The 18,470-nt window shown below is 34.0% G+C and overlaps 2 protein-coding genes across 2 annotated transcripts; one reads left to right on the forward strand and one right to left on the reverse strand.

The window, feature by feature from the left end:
- Positions 1-315: 315 nt before the first annotated feature.
- LOC105328018 (protein PRRC1-A) lies at positions 316-5,806 on the forward strand. The gene is made up of 10 exons (XM_011428733.4): positions 316-452; positions 616-773; positions 1,168-1,271; positions 2,324-2,367; positions 2,598-2,674; positions 3,123-3,277; positions 3,746-3,800; positions 3,991-4,100; positions 4,288-4,445; positions 4,622-5,806. The coding sequence occupies exons 2-10, from the start codon at positions 668-670 to the stop codon at positions 4,932-4,934; spliced, it is 1,122 nt and encodes a 373-aa protein (XP_011427035.3). The 5' UTR covers positions 316-452; positions 616-667; the 3' UTR covers positions 4,935-5,806.
- Positions 5,807-6,100: 294 nt separating this feature from the next.
- LOC105328019 (proline-rich protein PRCC) lies at positions 6,101-11,006 on the reverse strand. Its single transcript, XM_011428734.4, has 7 exons — positions 10,708-11,006; positions 9,758-9,921; positions 8,769-8,828; positions 7,988-8,512; positions 7,398-7,463; positions 6,782-6,982; positions 6,101-6,428 (listed from the first exon to the last, which is right to left on the reverse strand). The coding sequence occupies exons 1-7, from the start codon at positions 10,925-10,927 to the stop codon at positions 6,342-6,344; spliced, it is 1,323 nt and encodes a 440-aa protein (XP_011427036.3). The 5' UTR covers positions 10,928-11,006; the 3' UTR covers positions 6,101-6,341.
- Between the last annotated feature and the right edge of the window lie 7,464 nt (positions 11,007-18,470).

The raw sequence follows: 18,470 nt of genomic DNA on the forward strand, positions 1-18,470 counted from the left end.
TTAGGATTTTGAAGGATTTTGAATATTTTGGAAAATTGGCTTTTAAAATTTTTTTTAATTATTTCCTTGTCAAGATTTTTTGGATGAGTCTGCCCCCTCCCCCACTTCCACTTTCAAAAACGATGCTACGTGTCTGATCCATTCGGTACAAACAGTGTGGTCATTATACATTGAATACTTAAAAAAAATTAAAATTTACATTTTCACTATGGTTTACAGTTAGTCTCCTTTTACGGTTACACAATTTCCGATAGATGAAGTAAGAAGAAACCAGGGACGTGTAAAATGTATTTATGTCGGGATCGGTGTTCCAATTATACAGCTCAGTACGTGGCTGTCGTGAATCAAAGTGTCGAAAATAACCATTCGCATTTCAGTGATTTTCTATTTGTTGACGTCAGAAAAATATGTTATTATGTAAACCTGTTACGGACTGATAGCTTCTTAAACGAGTAAGAATAAAAAATGATGCCTTATTTATTTCTTACTTAAAAATATGATTAGATGTAAACATTGTATAACCTGGGATAATAACTATGTTGTAAACATATGTATAGTATTATCAGTGAAAATAGTTGATGCAAAACAAAATGAAATGTCTATTATCATTCTTAGAGGGAAGGCCTTCGTGTTATACTCTATCAGCAGTTAATTTTAAACTGTCAATATGATGGAAGAATCATCAGACGAATCTGCAGAGATAATATCAAATGAGGAGGCAGAGTTGGCAAAGAAAATGCAGGAAAGTGCAGAAATCAATAAAACTCCAGCAGGTAATATTTAAACTCTCTCTCTCTCTCTCTCTCTCTCTCTCTCTCTCTCTCTCTCTCTCTCTCTCTCTCTCTCTCTCTCTCAGTTATTACTTCAATGTTAAGTATCCTATCCCTAGGACATCGTCCACATAATGTTGTTATAGAATGTCTATTCATTCATAAAAGAATATTTACATGTATTATCTTAGATGAATATTATCATCTACCAAATATTTTCTGTGATTCATAGCCATGATAACAGTGTAGAAACTGACAGGGATAAAATTGCTATGATCCAGTTCATTAATTGGTTGAAACGTTCAGCATCCTAAAACTAAAGTACCGGTACAATGATTCTGACAATTTTAAATGACATGCATTATTGCAAATTCAGAGAAAGTTTTGATTTTCATAGGTGCACCTGCAGGCACAAAGTTCACTCCAAGTGTGGCTGCACCATCTCCATTACCAGATTTCATGAGTAGCCCAGGGGCATCACCAGCTAAACCAACCCTACAGGTAGCTTATGAGAACATACTATGTTACTTATTATACCCCTGCAAATGAGGTTTAAGGGGGGGGAGACATGTATATTGGAATCACCTTGTCTGTCTGTCTGTAGACACATTTTTGTACCCCTTATAGACTTTTTTTACTACTGCATTGAATAGTAGGAAAATTTGTACATGTGTTGAACACCATCTGATTCAAAAAATATATTTACCGGTACTATAATACATCTAGATGGAGTTTTTTGTCCCTATTTCATAAATAAATATATGTGTTTTAAGTATTCTCTCAAATCACAGTGCAAAATTTTGATAAATTCTTAGGAGCTAATAAGAACATCAAAGACAAGTGTGGCTTCATGAATGCATTTGTCCCTAGGGGGCCATAATCTGAGCCATTGTTGAGATGGAGCATGTGTTTAAGAAAAATTTATAATCTGTAAAGTGGGCAGTGGTTTGTGTGATACCGGTATTTGAATACTTTCATATGAACAGTTTTAGTTCGGGTTATTTTTGCAGAGCCTTCTATATATATACTTTATCAGCCTAACATATTTCTGTAGACAGTTGGTAACAAACCTTTATACAAGTGTATTGTTGAGCACCCAAACATTCAGCATAATATTGGAGGAAAGCAAACAAAGATGTTATGGCTGCCATGTTTCCATCTACTTGCTGAATATAGAAATATAGCTGGAAATCATGTGATGTGTTTAATGATTACAATGGATTGTTTTGCTGTAAACCAACTTTTTGGCACAACAACTTTATTGAAGGAAATTATAAGGAATCATTCTTTGAGTATTCTGAGGTGATAATTTAGGTCGAGGCGTGGTCAAATCCAATAAAGCCCAAAGGGCTGTCTGATAACAAAAATGCCATTATGTAAGGGGTAATGAGATTGAATTTTAAGTTTTATGCCAGCTGGAAAATTTCTTAGTTATAGTTCAAGGTCAAAGCAAAATTTTCTGAAATGCTTTTCATTCTATGTCCATCATTTAAGAGGCGCCCTTTGAAATGGTCACCATCTCAATGTTGTCTAGTTATTCTTTGTTGTTGCAGAAATCAAGAGAATCCTCCCCAGCAGTATCTTCCCCACAGCAAAAGTAAGTAGTCATAGCATACAATTATCTACTTATCTCCCACAAGTTTCCTTTGAAATTTATTTAACATGTATTTAAAATTATTGAATAATTTACAACACATTTAATGATTTTATGTTAATAATTTATTTATTAAACTTTTTCAGTACCGTATGTTTTATGCCCTAAAAATCACTGTCTTTAGGTTTTTCCTTTGCCCCACAAAATCACTGTCTTCGGGATTATTCTTTCAGGGAAGTTACCGTCCCATCTCCACCCCCCAGTCTTCAGACTCCCAGTCCAGTGGCCAAAACCAGCTTATCTCCTCCAGGTTAGTTAAGTAAAACTAGGGGTTATAGAATTGATAATAGCTTAAGGTTTATTAAATTTGACATGCGTTGCATTTACATTTTAAGAACAACATGCAACATTAATTTATTTCAACCAAAACACAAATCAAAATGGAGAAAAGCAAAATTATTGAAGCTGATATACTAGTACCTCATGTACTGGTATATTTGGAAATATTAAAGGCAAAACTCACATTTCTACGTAACCTTTTATATGTTACAGCTGTAGGAATTGTTTTCATATTTTGTTAAAGTGCTTTTGTGTAGATAAAAATGTTATAAAAAATGAAAATCAAGTGTCCATTTATATGTACATGAAACATACCAATATATTTATTTTCCTATGCAAAGCATGTTTTGCTACTGTACAAATAAGTTAACTGGTTGAAATTAAAAGTTTGAGTAAAGAAATGAAATGGCTGTTAACAGCTCCAATAGAAACACCTCACGAAGCAAGCTCACAGATCCCCATCCCAGCAGAGATGGTGCCGGAATCACCCAAAAGTCCAAGTGACCAGGGAGGGGGGTTGTTTTCATGGATTGGGGGAAGCAACCTTGTTCACAAAGTGGTGGAAAAAACCAAGGTACATGTATATGTGTTTTAATGCATGTATATTCTTAACCTCTTGTTGCCATATTCAACAAGCATTCTGAGAGTATTGCATAAGCAATACACGTCCCTTACCGGGTTGTGAAAATTGTGAAAACAATGCACTGTTATGCAGAATATCGAACCCGAACATTAAAAAATTGGAATATAAAAAATTGATTTTCTCGAAAATATGTCAATCAGACTCTACAAAAGTGTAAACTTGATCTGTAGTTTGATATTTTGAACTTGTTCAGCAAATTTCATATTATTCCTCAAACGCATAAAGAAAAAAAGTGTGGAAAACTAAAGTGGGACAGACAGATGGACTGACGGACGCATAGGAAAGCTATAGTCCCCTCCTGTGAAAACCGGTAGGGGACTAATAATACAATGTAGATACATCTAAAAAATGAGAGAAAGGATTTGATAAATCTTAATTATAGGTTTTGATATTTTTCAGAGCTCCATGGAGAGCATGATCACAACTCTGGACCCAGGGATGAGAGAAGTCATTAGTAAGTACATGGGCACTGAAGCTTTGTATGTTTACATGAATTTAAACGATTATTTTTTTCTGCTTTAGTAAGAACAAATATTAACACGATAAATTATTCCTTATGTCTTATGTAGATTGATATTGATATAATCAGTTTAACAGAAATTTTAAAGTGTGCATTAAAGAACATACATGTCATTCATTTATAGGAACAGGGGGAGATATCTACATTGTTGTGACATCAGAAAAAGAGAATAAAGTCGGGGCCGTGAGAGAGGCATTTCAAACGGTGTTTGGCAAAGCCATTGTTAGAGGAATGGTGTGTACAAATAGTTGCAATAAAAATTTGTTTTGTAATGACATTGTGCACATCCTAATAAAACACACTAGTACATTTAATATAAAAAAAAATCTCAACCTTCAGATATGAAATATTTTTTCCTTAATCCACAACCAAAAAATGAAAATTATGAATGTTGTAGTAATGTTAATGGCATTTGTTTTAGGATAGTAAAGCAACAACTGCAGTACAGCCTGTTGGTTACACATGTGGTTTAAAAGGAGCAGAGGAGAGGATCCAGAATCTTCGTGAAAAGGGGGAGCTGCCAGATGGACAACCTGTGGTGTCAGTGGAAGGGTTCATAGTAGAGTTACTCCCAGACAGGTCAGTGGAGGAGGAGACGACCAATAAAATTATGCATAGACAAACTAAGTAATTTTACAGAATTCATTATTTTTAAGGATAAGGACTCTTTAGGTCTTAGTCTTTAGGACTCTCTTGTTAAATAAATTGCATTTTACTTTAAAATCATTTAAAAAGAACATTATTTTTTTTTACAGGTGGTACGAAATGAGCTGCTTAATTCTACAAGACCCTACCAACAGAATAGAACTACGAACATTTTCACAACCGACCCCTATACCTGCAGAGTTCATCCTACAGGCACAGGACAAAACTCCGTCAGATTATCCACTACGGTGGGCGGGTCTGGCCGTTTCCATTGGTCAGATTGTGGAAGAGTCCATGCCTCACATTGGTCGATCAGATTGGCAGGGGGCACTGACAGGTGTTAATCGGCGTGAATCTCTGACAATGGCTGCCAAAACTCTGGCTTACATGTACCAACAGAGGCTACCACCTACTGTTGTATAATGCTGAACCTTGATCTCGTTATCTTTTTGTTTGTTTTATTTCATTGTAATGTGATTATTCCCCCTCCCCCCTTATGGAGCTGGCACAAACTCAATGTTATATATCATGCACACAATAATTACAATAGAATACGCAGGTACAAAATTTCACAATCAGAATATATGCTTATTAATCTTTCACTTTTTAGATGCTTCATCTGTGAATTTTTTTTTTATGAAAAGTGTTTATGTTTTATAGCAGCTAGGTTTATTAATATTTTCATTTGTCATTGTTTTTACCTGAATAACTTATTTCCATCATCCTTCACTTTATATCAATATGTGAAACCATTCTTTTGGAATACTAGCTGCAGAATTGTAGTTTTATTGGAAATTTGGGTTGTTGACGAAACATGTAGATTTTTTTTTCCATCTATATACAGAAAGAGTATATTTATTGTGCACAAAAATTTGCGTTTTGGAATTATTTACCCGATTTTGGAATATATCCAGTGTAAAAATTTAATGCCAAAAAATTCCTGTGACAATAGCTCTAAGGTTTTCTTGTAGAGCTACATGTACAGTTCTGCAGCTAATGAAATTCTTGCTATAAGAGAGCCATTAATGAATTTATTAATATATAATTTTTGTTTCTAATTAAAAAATAATTCTGCACTGGAAGGTGTTCAATTCATAAACTGTGGGGTTTGGTTACCAATGTTCCATATTTAATGTTTTAGGGTTGCATGAAAGGGAACTTTTGTTCATTGCTAGTTTTGGGCATTTATGGTTAGCAGACATTGTTAAATAAATGTATTTTTATTTGTACATACAATTAGTTCACAAATGCATAATGAAGATCACTAGAAACAGTGAATAAATTATTATGAATGATATTTCGTTATTTTTTCAGGAGTACACACATATATATAGATAATTACATGGCATTTTTTATATTGCATCCTATATTATCCCAATTGCAAGGTTGCTGTATATTAGCCTAAGAGCATCAGGCTCTAGGGCTGATTAACAGTGACTGAGGGCTAATACGGAATGCAAAACTCTCATTTAATAAAAAAAAATTGCGCCTCAAAAATTGCAGATACTTTGGACAATTTTTACAAATAAGCAAATACGATATTTTGTTTATAAATTATCATGAGGAAAAAAAGGAAACTCCTTGTGATGTAAGTTATTTAAATAATTTTTATTTTATCTTTACATAAACAAATGATATATAAAATGCATTCAAAGCACAAAGATGCTGTCTCGTGACTTATATTCTGAAATATTCTCCTGTATTGCTGCCACGTTATGAACATGTTATAAAGTTGTTAATTCACCCCAGGATCTGTTCACCCTGAATACATGACTGTGTACAAGTCACAACACAGAGAGACAGAGTGTGTATTCATTTTCATTGTTGTTTTCAGAACCCATACTTGGCTTGAGTCTGTTTTCTTGACATTCTGTTGTTTGACCATTCATTCTTTAGTTCAATCTCTCGTTCCTTTGCCTGAAAAAAAAAAATTCAGAAATGAATAAACATTAGATGGCATTTTTTAACATTTTAATCACAGTCATGCAATTAACCTAACTGAATATGCATGCAGATTTGATGTTAATACATGCAACAAGATCTTTTATAAACACCTTATTGATAATTGCCATATAAAAAACAGTGAAAACAATAACCAAAACTGAAATCTCATTAACATTCTGCCAACAGAGTGTGCTACATTATACCTGTATAAACTCTAAATCATGAGTTGAGAAAACGGATCATTGTTCTTAAGACCAAGCATTTCCATTTATTTCAAATTCAAAAGAATGCATGATTTTCCTATGAAACCTGAAAAAAGTCCCCACCTGATGGGCTAGGTAAGTGATTTGATGTTTTCTCTTCTGTTGAGAGGACGGTCCATCTCCCTTCTTGTGAGACGTTCTCTCAGGCTGTTCCTCTGTCATTGATTTGTGTACATCCACGGTACTAATGAAGTCATCGGCATTCACATCCACAATATTGATAGATTCCTTTCCCCTATGCTTTTTGCCCTGCATCCTGAGGAACTGGAAACAAAAAGATGCGAGAAAATGGGCATCTACACAAAGATGACTGTGTACTTCAATTACGTCGGAAATAACTATGTTTTATCAAATTCTGATATGCTTTTCAAAGAACCAATAGGCAAAATTTTAAGTTACATGAGCATATCCATAAAATGTTCCAAGGAATTGGTTGCTTGCCTGGGAAGTCAGATGACTATCTTCATTAACTTAATGCTTGAATTTTCCAGGGGTCCCCCACCCACCCAATATCTGCATATTAACTTTTTTTATTTACTTTAACTAAATTTTGCTTCAAATCAAAGGCATATCCATAATAAAAGATGTATTGAAATACATGTATTCAAATTTTCCCCAACAAATAAATGCTCAAACAACAAAATATCAGTTATTATCACTATTGTTAACGTCCTCTCACCTCGTCACTCTGTAACAGTTGCTGGAACTCGTCCTCATCTGTAGGCACGGTCGGAGCACTCTGTCTCTGTAAGAATCAAAGTCAAAGAGGTTAGTCAGTCTTTATACAAATCAGCTCCATATACCAATATGTTAAGTAATTTCTTACTCAAAATCAAAATGCCAAAGCGCGTTTTGAGATGAAAATTGCTTTTGTAACAGTTTTATTATTTTGTTGTTTTGTATTCAATATAAGTAGGGCTTTCACTTGTAACACATCATTGACATAACATAAGCTACTGTTACAGTCTAAAGAATAGGAATAAAATTTACCAAGCTCTTTCATTCCTTAGGTTGAACTTCCTTTCAAAGACAATTATGATATTTCAAGAAAATTCTGAAATCAGTTTTTATAAGATTGTTTTCTTTTTTGTGCAAATCATTACATGCATTTTAATTCCATGTATGAGTATATTCAAGTACCCCCAAAACTGAAAAGAAATCCTTGATTATTAAATACATCAATGCAAATTTACATCTCAAACACTTATAGAATGCAGTCAGGTTATACGATGGAGGGAATGGCAGAGTTACACAAGTACATGTACTGACCTCAGTCTCATCAGATCCTTGTTCAATCTCTGCTGCTGCCATAGAAGTTTCCATGGGAATAGGTCCCGCAATGTGAGGCTGATAGACTCCTTGTGTAGAGGAATAAGAGGCCCGGAACTGTAACGCTCCACTCTGTGGGTCAACACTTCTCCCCAGAACTGATCCCCCCGCCAAGTCCTGAGACACATTCACTGATGGCCTCACAACCCCTGAAACCAAATGTTCACTTGCCACCATGGGGGGAGGAAGTGACAGTTTCTTTGATGAAAGCCCAGACACTGTATGGGTATCATTATCTCCAAAAGAAAAGAAATTTGAGGGTTGATCCTCCCCATCACTATCACTGTCTTCTTGTCCAGGCTTTGCTGGGCCCACAACCTCTTTTTTGGAGGGCTGGGTGGAGGGTTTTGGGGCTGGGGCTGCTGGCTGCTTCTTTGTCAGTGTGTGAGGAATTAAAGCCCTGTTTGTCTCTTTAATGCTGGCATGCTGAGGAGGGGGCAGTAAGGCAAACAGGCCACTTTTCCCCTGAAACAAGTATAATCTTGCTGTGACAGTTATAACTGCATTTCAAAAATCATAAAAATAATGGTAACATTTTTCCTATTAAACAATACTACTTTTGTGAATTGGATAGTGAACTTTACTCAGTGATAACAGCAATTCACCTTCATAATTAACTCTGGTAGGTCCTGTTGTGTTGTATGTACTATTACATAAAAATTACACTAAAGAAAATAATTAAATGTATGGGTACTTCTTTCTTAAATTTTCTGATGCTTACCTGTTTACTATTACTTGTTTTTGCACGTTTAATCGATGGTCCATCTTCCTCATCTGAATCCTACAAAATGAGAAACAAGAAAACAGATTTGAATTTTTCCCTCTTAAAAAACAATAAAAACATTTTCAAAATTTGATGTCTACTGATTGAAATACATCTTTTAAAAATTGTTTTAAATTATTTCATGTTTCATAAAATTCATACTCATTTTGGAGTACATTATATAAATAGTGCCTGTTTGGGAGGGTAACAGTTGAAATGTACACCCTGAGAAAACCATTGTCAACCGACGCGAAGCGGGGGTTAAAAATGGTTTTAGAGGGGTGTCAATTTCAACTGTTATCCTCCCAAACAGGCAATATTTATTTTATTATACTGAAAGTCTTATTTTAGAGAAATTTTTACTGCTTTTGTATAGAAATGATGTGAATTTTACGGCGAACCGTACGCGCATAATTTATGCGCATGTAACAATTTGTTGTGTTACCGTTGCCAAGTGTGTTGCTAACGCTGAGGGTAATAGAACAGATTATCAACTGCGTCTAAACCAATCAGATTTCAGTATTTAACATGAAAGTATAATAAAACTTTTATTGCTGGTTTTTCAATATATATTCAATATTAAAAGCACCACATTAACTGCCTAATTCATTATTGGCAGATCTACCGCATTCACATATCAAACAGGGTATTATTTTAACTCGGAATAATTATTCAGTATAGTTCAAATAGCAAGAGTGATAAATTGAACAGTGAACACATATGTTCTCAATACTAAGCATGTTTAAACTATGACTTACTACACTGTATGTCTACATATCATATACATAGCATATAATAAATAAGAAATTAATTGAAGCGCTTCAACATCATCTGACAATTCCATTGCATTGATAAAGAAAATGTCTTTCAAAGGTTTTTCTTTGCACTTAAGTAATATACAGGTGTAGATCAGATCTACCACTGAGCTGACTGATAAAATGACATACTGGATTTAGTGCTGGGATAGTTATCCTGACTGGTTGCTTGGGCTTCTTCGGGGGAGGTTTGGGGGCATCAGCCAGCTCAGCTGCTTTAGGTTTGACCTCCTCCTCTAGCACATCTGTTTCTGGAATCCCTTTTCCAATGTCTGTGTGCTTTGGTTCAGGTAAGGCTAAAATGTACATGTTGAAAAATATATATCAATATACATGTATATAATTTAAAATATTTTACGAGAAATGCTTAGCTAACTGCTTTAAGATTAGAGGTTCATTACTGTTGAACTTCGATATCTCGAACACTGATATCCTGAAGCATCGTCGAATACCCACGGGTGATCGCGTCTTTTACTTATCACGATATGGGTATCCGACAATGATCCTAAAATGTTTATAAGTCCCAATCACTTATTTTTTAAGTATTTTACCATTATTATCTCATATACTCGGATATCTAGAAGTTTTTAAACAGTCACATCTACTTTAAGATAACGAAGTTTGACTGTATTTTGAATCAAAATATAAACAGCGCCAATAATATTTGACATCCACTGGCACATCAAGTATAAAATTTATTAAAATATACTGAAAACGGCAGACATAGTCATTTTGGACAACACCAGCTGGTGCTGCTGTTATGTATGTGCCCCTTAGCCCCAAAAATTTATGAAATTTATCATTCAGTCATATGATTATTACAACTTAAACATCACATGAAATTATTCTATATTAGACCGATATCCACGATCCATATATCCCTAACTACTACACTCCTCCTCTTCTATTACACATGTAAGTTAACACATATAAGCTTTGCTGGAACTGTTTATGTTCGAATGAAACATTCTCAAACAAGAGAATGTTATCAACTTATGATTAATTGTCTATTTCAAGCAATTATTTTGCATTCAACTGTTTTTTCTACCATCAGTTAATAGAAAATATGTCTTCATATTTACCCCTTAATTTGTCATTGAGAGCATTGTCTTCCAAATTATTCCCACTTCTGGCTTCATTGTCCGAATCTGAGTCAGATATTGTTCCATTTTCTATATTTTGAGTGCCCTTTGAAGGTACAATTAGAGGTTTTGCGGAACTTGGTTCATCTTGAATATCTTTTGTTTCCTCTGCATCACTGTCGTCACTGTCATCACTGGCACAATAAGCAACAAGAGACATTTTATAACAAAGTCGAGTAAAATTTACGTTTCAAAATCGAAATTGAAAATGAAAATACGCAACATCAATGATTATCAGAACGTCGATCCCGATGTGATTTTTTTTTGGGGGGGGGGGGGGAATCTAAACGCAAATAAAGAGCTTTTCATTCAATACACGACTGTCAACTGTCAACTGCTTACTGCATACTGCCGAAAATATTATACTGAATACGCACTGACATCGAATATATAGTAACTTGAATGAAGCATGCACCGTGACTGGAAAAGATCAGAAAAATGATTCATAAAGGTACAGTACAAAGCTGCAGTAACTGGTTCATAAGAACAAAATTACAAAATAACTTCACAACAATTAAATACGTAGGAAATATAAAACAAATACAGATCGAGTTTTATTCACCCAAAATAATAATTGTAAGGTCTCAGAAAATGAGCATTGTTGGCCATGAAGTCGCCCTTGATGACGGGAGTAAAACACAGCTGAATCTAAAATATTCAATTCATTGCCTATAGCTAGACCATTCTTATTTTACTTGAAAAATGCAAAAATGTGAAAGAAGATATGCCGCACGGCAATCCATGCAACAGAGTTTTAAGCAGTACCCTCTAGAAACGAAAACAGAGTGAAGCGTACAAATTTACGTTTAATTAGATTAATGTCATTTTTAATGGTGTTTTAAATACGCCATGCCCAGAAAAGGTGGAGATGTCAAAAATAAAATATTTACATTCAGTGTGCATTTCCCCTTATGTCTGCAATGGAAATCTATTTCCTGTAAAACACAGCCTTTTTAGGGAGCATGGGCACAAATCTTAAACGTTATCACACGTTTTTACTATATTTAATATTGTAAGATTAAGGATCCTCGACACCCCGTGACTTCTACTTTTTATGACAGTACGTTACAAAATGGCGATTTGAACGCATTGTGAAACAGTTTATATCGCAAAAAATTGTTGTCAATCTCTGTGGCGCAATGGTGGTACCTTCAATTTTCTACCGTTCTGCAAGCCCCGAGTTCAAATACCCCATGTTTTTTTTTCATGAATAGTACATATACAGTACAATTTTTTTAAAAATTGATTTTTCCCCTAAAAATTGAAATTTTTCTCGGTCATTTTCATGTTTACGAGGGTTGTCCCAAAATAGCGTAGACAAGTGGCGATTATTCAGTTAATCGAAGACAAAGGAAGATTAAATTTGTGCCACAGAGGGTTCAAGATATTTGCATTCAAATAATGTTTTAAAATCAAATATTGTTTGAAATTAAATTAGTGAAATGGAAGCATGTTAGATCAGAAATTCGACATGCGGCACAATGTCAAAAACAAAGAGTTAAAATCAACATAATGAAATGAAAATTGCAAGGAAAAGTACTTTTTGAATAAAAAACAATAAAATAAAACATACATTGATATTTGATAATAATTCTATTAGTTACTTAGAAAATGTTTTGGCTATTATAAAACTTTTAAATATTATATAGCGCGTTTTGTGACAAGATGAAAAGTTAACTCGTAATAAAAAGACGATGTCAGCGTTTAAGGCGGCGCTGCAGTAACTGATACAATTTTGTAAAAACCATGAAATTAATCCTAAGCGGCTTTAGAAGTAACTGAAATTAACAAAATCCATTAGAAATGCCTTTTGTGAATAAGTAGTTAAACAACATTGTAAATATTTGAACAAGTATGATGACAATAAGTGAAAAAAAGAAACCCCGAACGATATCGATGGACGTCAAAATGCAGAACGACACATTTCGGTAAGACGGACGTTAGACAACAAGTTATACAGGACAAGTTTGGAGCCGATAGATCGTTTGTACTTAGGAAATATTAAAAAACAAAACAAAACTAGAAATATATGTTGAATGTGCACTTAGGGTACATGTTCAAAGATGATATTTTTAAAAACATTTTCGGAAATAAAACGTAAATGTTATCGTAAAACGATGTGAAGGGTTTAGCAACAACGTAAAACTGGAAATTTTCGACGTCGCACATTGCGCCGCCTGACAAAACTTGTTGTTAATAATTATTTATTTTCTCGAGAAATAAATAAAGTACAGATTTGAATTTTTCAGTATTGTTTGTCAAAGGGTCATTGAAGAAAACATAGAAGTCTTATGAAATTGCAGTGAACAAATTATAAATTATGTGTCCTGTCTACATTATTTTGGGACAACCCTCGTACATTGCCAAAATTTGAGTGTCAGTCGTTGTTTTATAAGCGAGATATGAGCTCCTAATTCTTTGTTATTTAACAAAGTTCAGGTCTTGTTCTTGTTTTCATTTTGATTTTAAAGTAAACATTCCAGTTTTAGACATAATGTGATAAACGATGGTAAGTAACCAGTTATTTACATATATGCTTAAAACGAACAAATGTAAACAAAAACAGAGCCTGGTTTATTTACATGACAATTGTGAGCTCTGTATCTTGCTTAAAACTCTGCCACTGACTTCAGATTTTGGTTGATCATGAGAAATGCATTTCTAATGCTTGTAAACTATAAAATTAAAAAATATAATTTTACCAAAATCACATCTGTTCGTTAATAAAAAAAAAATTTTCACGACAAAGTTTCTGACTTTATTTTCAGTCGCGGAAGCGTGCTAAATTGCATGTTATAGTATGGGTGTTCAATGTACATGTATGTTTTATATCCCTGACTAAAAGCGTATACATATTTGCTTTAAAGTGAAAGTACACAAACACTTCAAACAAATATACATCAATATAAATATAATCACCGAATGCTTTTATTTTTTTTAATGTAGTAAATCCTATAACACAACAAGGCTGTGCAGACAAATGACCGTACCGAGCGATAGCGCGATATTTGATTTGCCAACGAAATCCAAAAATAAGCATTCCACGCTTAAGAGGTCTTGATGGTCGTGGCCATTAATTTTTGAGACTGTATTGATCTCCTTTAGACTCCTTAAAGAGCTCTATATAAAATGTAAGAAAATATCCCAATTTAAATATCGTCACTGAAGTTTTAAAAATAGTAATGTCTTACGTCGGTTTTTAGCGGGAAATTTAAAATCTACACTCCCATGTTCTGTCGAAACGTTGAATTCTAGTCCATTTTCGAGTTACCGTATTCCGGCAAGATTTTAACATTTAGTTCGCACAGAAATCACGTGGTTTTTATGAAAATGCGGGGCGCATCACTTCCGGTAAAATTGTTTATATTAGAAACGACATCGTCTGCTACGACATGGCGCGTTATTACTGTGTCGCTGAAGGTTCTTCCGATTCAAGGAAAAAGGAGAGATATGGGTTTATGGCGGACGTAGAAGCATCCCAAAGTACGCAGGAAGTGGCTTGAATTGCTAAGACGCCGAGACTTCTAACCTACTCGACACGACAGGATGTGCTCCTTTTATTAAAATCCAATACATTACCTAATTCGTCGTTTAAAACCTCCAATTTTAACTCCTCTGCAAGTTTGCACAGCCTTAAAAGGTAATCCCTTCTGTAAAAGTGACTGGTTACCCCGTGATTTTGTAAAAACCGCTTTATTTGTGGCACTTTGAAACTTTCAAAAGTCATTTTTGGGAAACCGGATGTTGATATGCCCGCATCGAGTACAAACTAAATGTTAGAATCTTGCCGGAATACGGTAACTCGAAAAGGACAGCAATATATTGGTATGTGATAAAAAAGCATATGTCCATTGGATACATTTTTTTTGTTTTATAAATGGTCATTGATCATCAACAACGATATCACATGCTGTCTTATATCGAGGCAAAACTCATAATTTGTTATTATCTTTTCATGTTATTATCGAGTGGATGCTAAATTTCCCCGGTCAAGATTGGTTGATGCTTCTAAATCTGTCTTTAAACAAACGCAAGGTTAAGAGAAAAGAAGAAACCAAAAAAAGAATCATTTGGAGACATTTGAAGACAAGGACCGAATGTTTATAAAGTTACAGCTCCTTTGAATGACTCAGACACAGTTTCGAGAGAACATTTATCAGAAACATGTATAAATTATTTTGATGATAGTGTCACTGACCCTTCATGAATATCTAAAAGAGAGGAACTTTTCCAAAGCAGCTCAGAAAGTGAGAGTGAATCTAAAAATTGAACAAGAGGCCAATTGGCCTTAACGGTCACTTGAGTAGCATATAACCCATACACAAACTTGTCGAGTAGTCTCATATATGCATTTAATTAATAAGGTTTCATTCTGGAGTAGAAAAATTATAAATTTGTAATGACGACCACCTCCCTGCCTGAAATCTTTCAAAAAGAACTCGAAACCTTTAATTTTGGCGAAAAACTTAAAGATCTGGTCTACGGAATCATGAATTCAGTTTTCCTGTTGTGTGGGAGTAAAGTAGATAATTTTTAAATATTATATGCATTAACACCTATACATCCATTTTAGCCAGCACTAAGCCAAAACTCATACTACAGGGGACATGAAAATTAAAATTTCTGTAGAGGATTTCCTGGTAAACATAATTATTACGGGCCGCCGGAAGGCGGTCCGTTATTTGATACACATTTGAATATTGTTACTGCGTTTCTGCGGGATAGTTCTTTTTTAATAGAATTAATACTATGCTTATTTTTATCAATTAAACGTAAATTTGCACGTAGAGATATGTTTTATGCCTTTTAGAAAATATCACATATTTTTTGTTTTACTCGTAAATGAAAAGTAGGCCATACTTAGTAGATTGTCGTATTTGGCGCGTTTTTATCGAGACTATAATCTATTCGGAAAATTTCGGAGTTCTTCCATCTTTTCAAAACAATGCATCAGGATCGGTATGCGGGACATACTAAAGACCTGAAATACGAAAGACCTGAATGTCATTAAATTTTATATAAATGATACATTTGAATTTCTATGTGCCGTGCCAAATAAAACTAGTGGGTATTGTTTTTTTATACAAAAAAACACATGTCTCCCCTTCTCCCAAAGGATTGTAATATGGGGCAAATTTGATAAGTGAAAAAGAATGAAGTCAGCTATATGTTAGATATCATCCATATATGATACAGTTTAGAAAATGAATTAACTTGAGACACAAGATTGGTCAAGGTCAAAAATTATGGAGGCGTGCACTCCTTCTCAATACCATCTACCTATGTTCCAAGTTTGAAGCCTTAATGTCAAAAGCTATCCAAGTTACCACCCAGACAAAATTTAATTATTTTTTTTTAATTTGACCTTGAGTAAAACAAGGTCAAGGTCAAATATTAATCAATAGTACACCTCAGTGTATTATAATTAATCTTTGTGTAAAGTTTGAAGTCCTTCTGTCAAAGAATATTTAGGAGGTGAACAATGAAGTTTTTTCTAATTTGACCTTGAAATATAATTTTTAGGTCAAGGTCAAACATTTTGGTAAGGTTGAACTGGACTATATACCATCTATGTATGATACAAGTTAAAAGATTGTATGATTAAGGAGTCTTGTGTTATGGTCCGGACTATATATTTTATAAAACGCTTGACCTTGAAGAAGATAATAAGTCAAGGTCAAAAATTTTGATGGCGTGCACTTCTTCTTAATACCATCTACCTATGTTCCAAGTTTGAAGTCTTAATGTCAAAAGGTATCTAAGTTATCACCCAGACAAAATTCAATTATTTTTTCTCAAGTTGACCTTGAGTAAAACAAGGTCAAGGTCAAATATTTATCAATTGTACACCCCAGTGTATTCTAATTGTTCTTTGTGTAAAGTTTGAAGTCCTTCTGTCAAAGAATATTTAGGAGGTGAACAATGAAGTTTTTTTCTAATTTGACCTTGAAATATAATTTTTAGGTCAAGGTCAAAAATTTTGGTAAGGTTGAACTGAACTATATACCATCTATGTATGATACAAGTTAAAAGATTGTATGATTAAGGAGTCTTGTGTTATGGTCCGGACTATATTTTTTATAAAATGCTTGACCTTGAAGAAGATAATAGGTCAAGGTCAAAAATTTTGATAGCCTGCACTTTTTCTTAATACCATCTACCTATGTTCCAAGTTTGAAGTCTTAATGTCAAAAAGTATCTAAGGTACCACCCAGACAAAATATAATTATTTTTTCTCAAGTTGACCTTAAGTAAAACAAGGTCAAGGTCAAATATTTATCAATAGTACACCTCAGTGTATTATAATTGTTCTTTGTGTAAAGTTTGAAGTCCTTCTGTCAAAGAATATTTAGGAGGTGAACAATGAAGTTTTTTCTGATTTGACCTTGAAATAAAAATTTAAGGTCAAGGTCAAAAATTTTGGTAAGGTTCAACTGGACTATATACCATCTATCTATGATACAAGTTAAAAGTTTGTATGTTTAAGGAATCTTGTGTTATAGTCCAAACTCTATTTTTTATAAAACGCTTGACCTTGAAAAAAAAAATAGGTCAAGGTCAAAAATTTTGGTGGCGTGCACTCCTTCTCAATACCATCTACCTATGTTTTAAGTTTGAAGTCTTAATGTCAAAGGGTATTTAAGTTACGGCTTGGACAAATTTGGATGAAGAAGAATAAGAAGAACTAGACACGATCTCGTTGCGAGCAACGAGGAGGTCTTCCGTCCGATTTTTAGAATATGGGATGACCTTACTCTTGATCTTCGATAACGAAACGTAATTGGAAAGGATCTATGAGTAATGGGTGAAAGACTATCTATCCCTTTGGTGTCCCTTATTTGAAGGATCCGCTTAAAGTTAAAAGGTATTTTTGTGTACCGCTAATAAGTGTTTAGAAATTGGTTACCGTTTTTGAGATATCTAGGAAAAATCGTTTTGATATCCATTTTAGGATCCAGATAACAAACAATATATGGTTGTACATTGTTAAGCACATTTTTTTGAGCATCTTTTGTTAAATACTGCTTTCCAGAACTGTCCTCTATTTCGAGATATTGAGGATCAAAGTGATGGACTTCTTGCCCCTTAAAATCCCGAATTACATAACATAGGAGAAATGGATTACCATGTATAGGTTAAAAAACTTATAATGAACATAATTGCTTCTATAACGTATTACAAAATATTTCACAGTAAAATGTTATCATTAAAAGACTTTAGAGCCCCCTCAGCCCCTTATTTGAAGGGCCAGCCCCTTCTTCTTGATTTCAAATGAAAGCTCTTGTCAATTCAAACACATTTTGTTCAACAAGTGTTTACAAATTTTGTACTGTTCTCGAGATATCTTTAAAGGGTCGTTTTAGGGGCCGACCCTTAACTCCTTTTAGGGACCGCATAACAAAGAAATTATGGTTGCAGATTGTTAAACTCAATATTTTGAGCATCTTTTGTTTAATATTGATTTTCAAAATGTTCCTCCATTTTGAGATATTGAGCATCAAAGTTTTGGACTTCTGGCCCCTTAAAATCCCTAATTACGTAGTATAGGAGTAAATGATTGCAATGTATAGGTGAATAACATAATTGCTTCTTTAACGTATCACAAAATATTTCACAGTAAAAAGTTATCATTAAAAGACTTAAGAGCCCCTTCAGCCCCTTATTTGAAGGGCCAGCCCCTTTTTCTTGATTTCAAATGAAAG

Source organism: Magallana gigas, chromosome 6 (assembly GCF_963853765.1).
Source record: "Magallana gigas chromosome 6, xbMagGiga1.1, whole genome shotgun sequence".
NCBI lineage: Eukaryota > Metazoa > Mollusca > Bivalvia > Ostreida > Ostreidae > Magallana > Magallana gigas.

Bases quoted from the DNA above. Each gene is read 5' to 3' on its own strand.
- LOC105328019 (XM_011428734.4), bottom strand. From the start codon at position 10,927: ATGTCTCTTGTTGCTTATTGTGCCAGTGATGACAGTGACGACAGTGAT. The intron at 9,922-10,707 runs GTAAATATGAAG...TGTACATTTTAG, and splicing joins TCTCAATGACAAATTAAGGG to CCTTACCTGAACCAAAGCAC. The intron at 8,829-9,757 runs GTATGTCATTTT...CTCATTTTGTAG, and splicing joins CTATCCCAGCACTAAATCCA to GATTCAGATGAGGAAGATGG.
- LOC105328018 (XM_011428733.4), top strand. From the start codon at position 668: ATGATGGAAGAATCATCAGACGAATCTGCAGAGATAATATCAAATGAG. The intron at 1,272-2,323 runs GTAGCTTATGAG...TTGTTGTTGCAG, and splicing joins CAGCTAAACCAACCCTACAG to AAATCAAGAGAATCCTCCCC. The intron at 4,101-4,287 runs GTGTGTACAAAT...CATTTGTTTTAG, and splicing joins AAGCCATTGTTAGAGGAATG to GATAGTAAAGCAACAACTGC.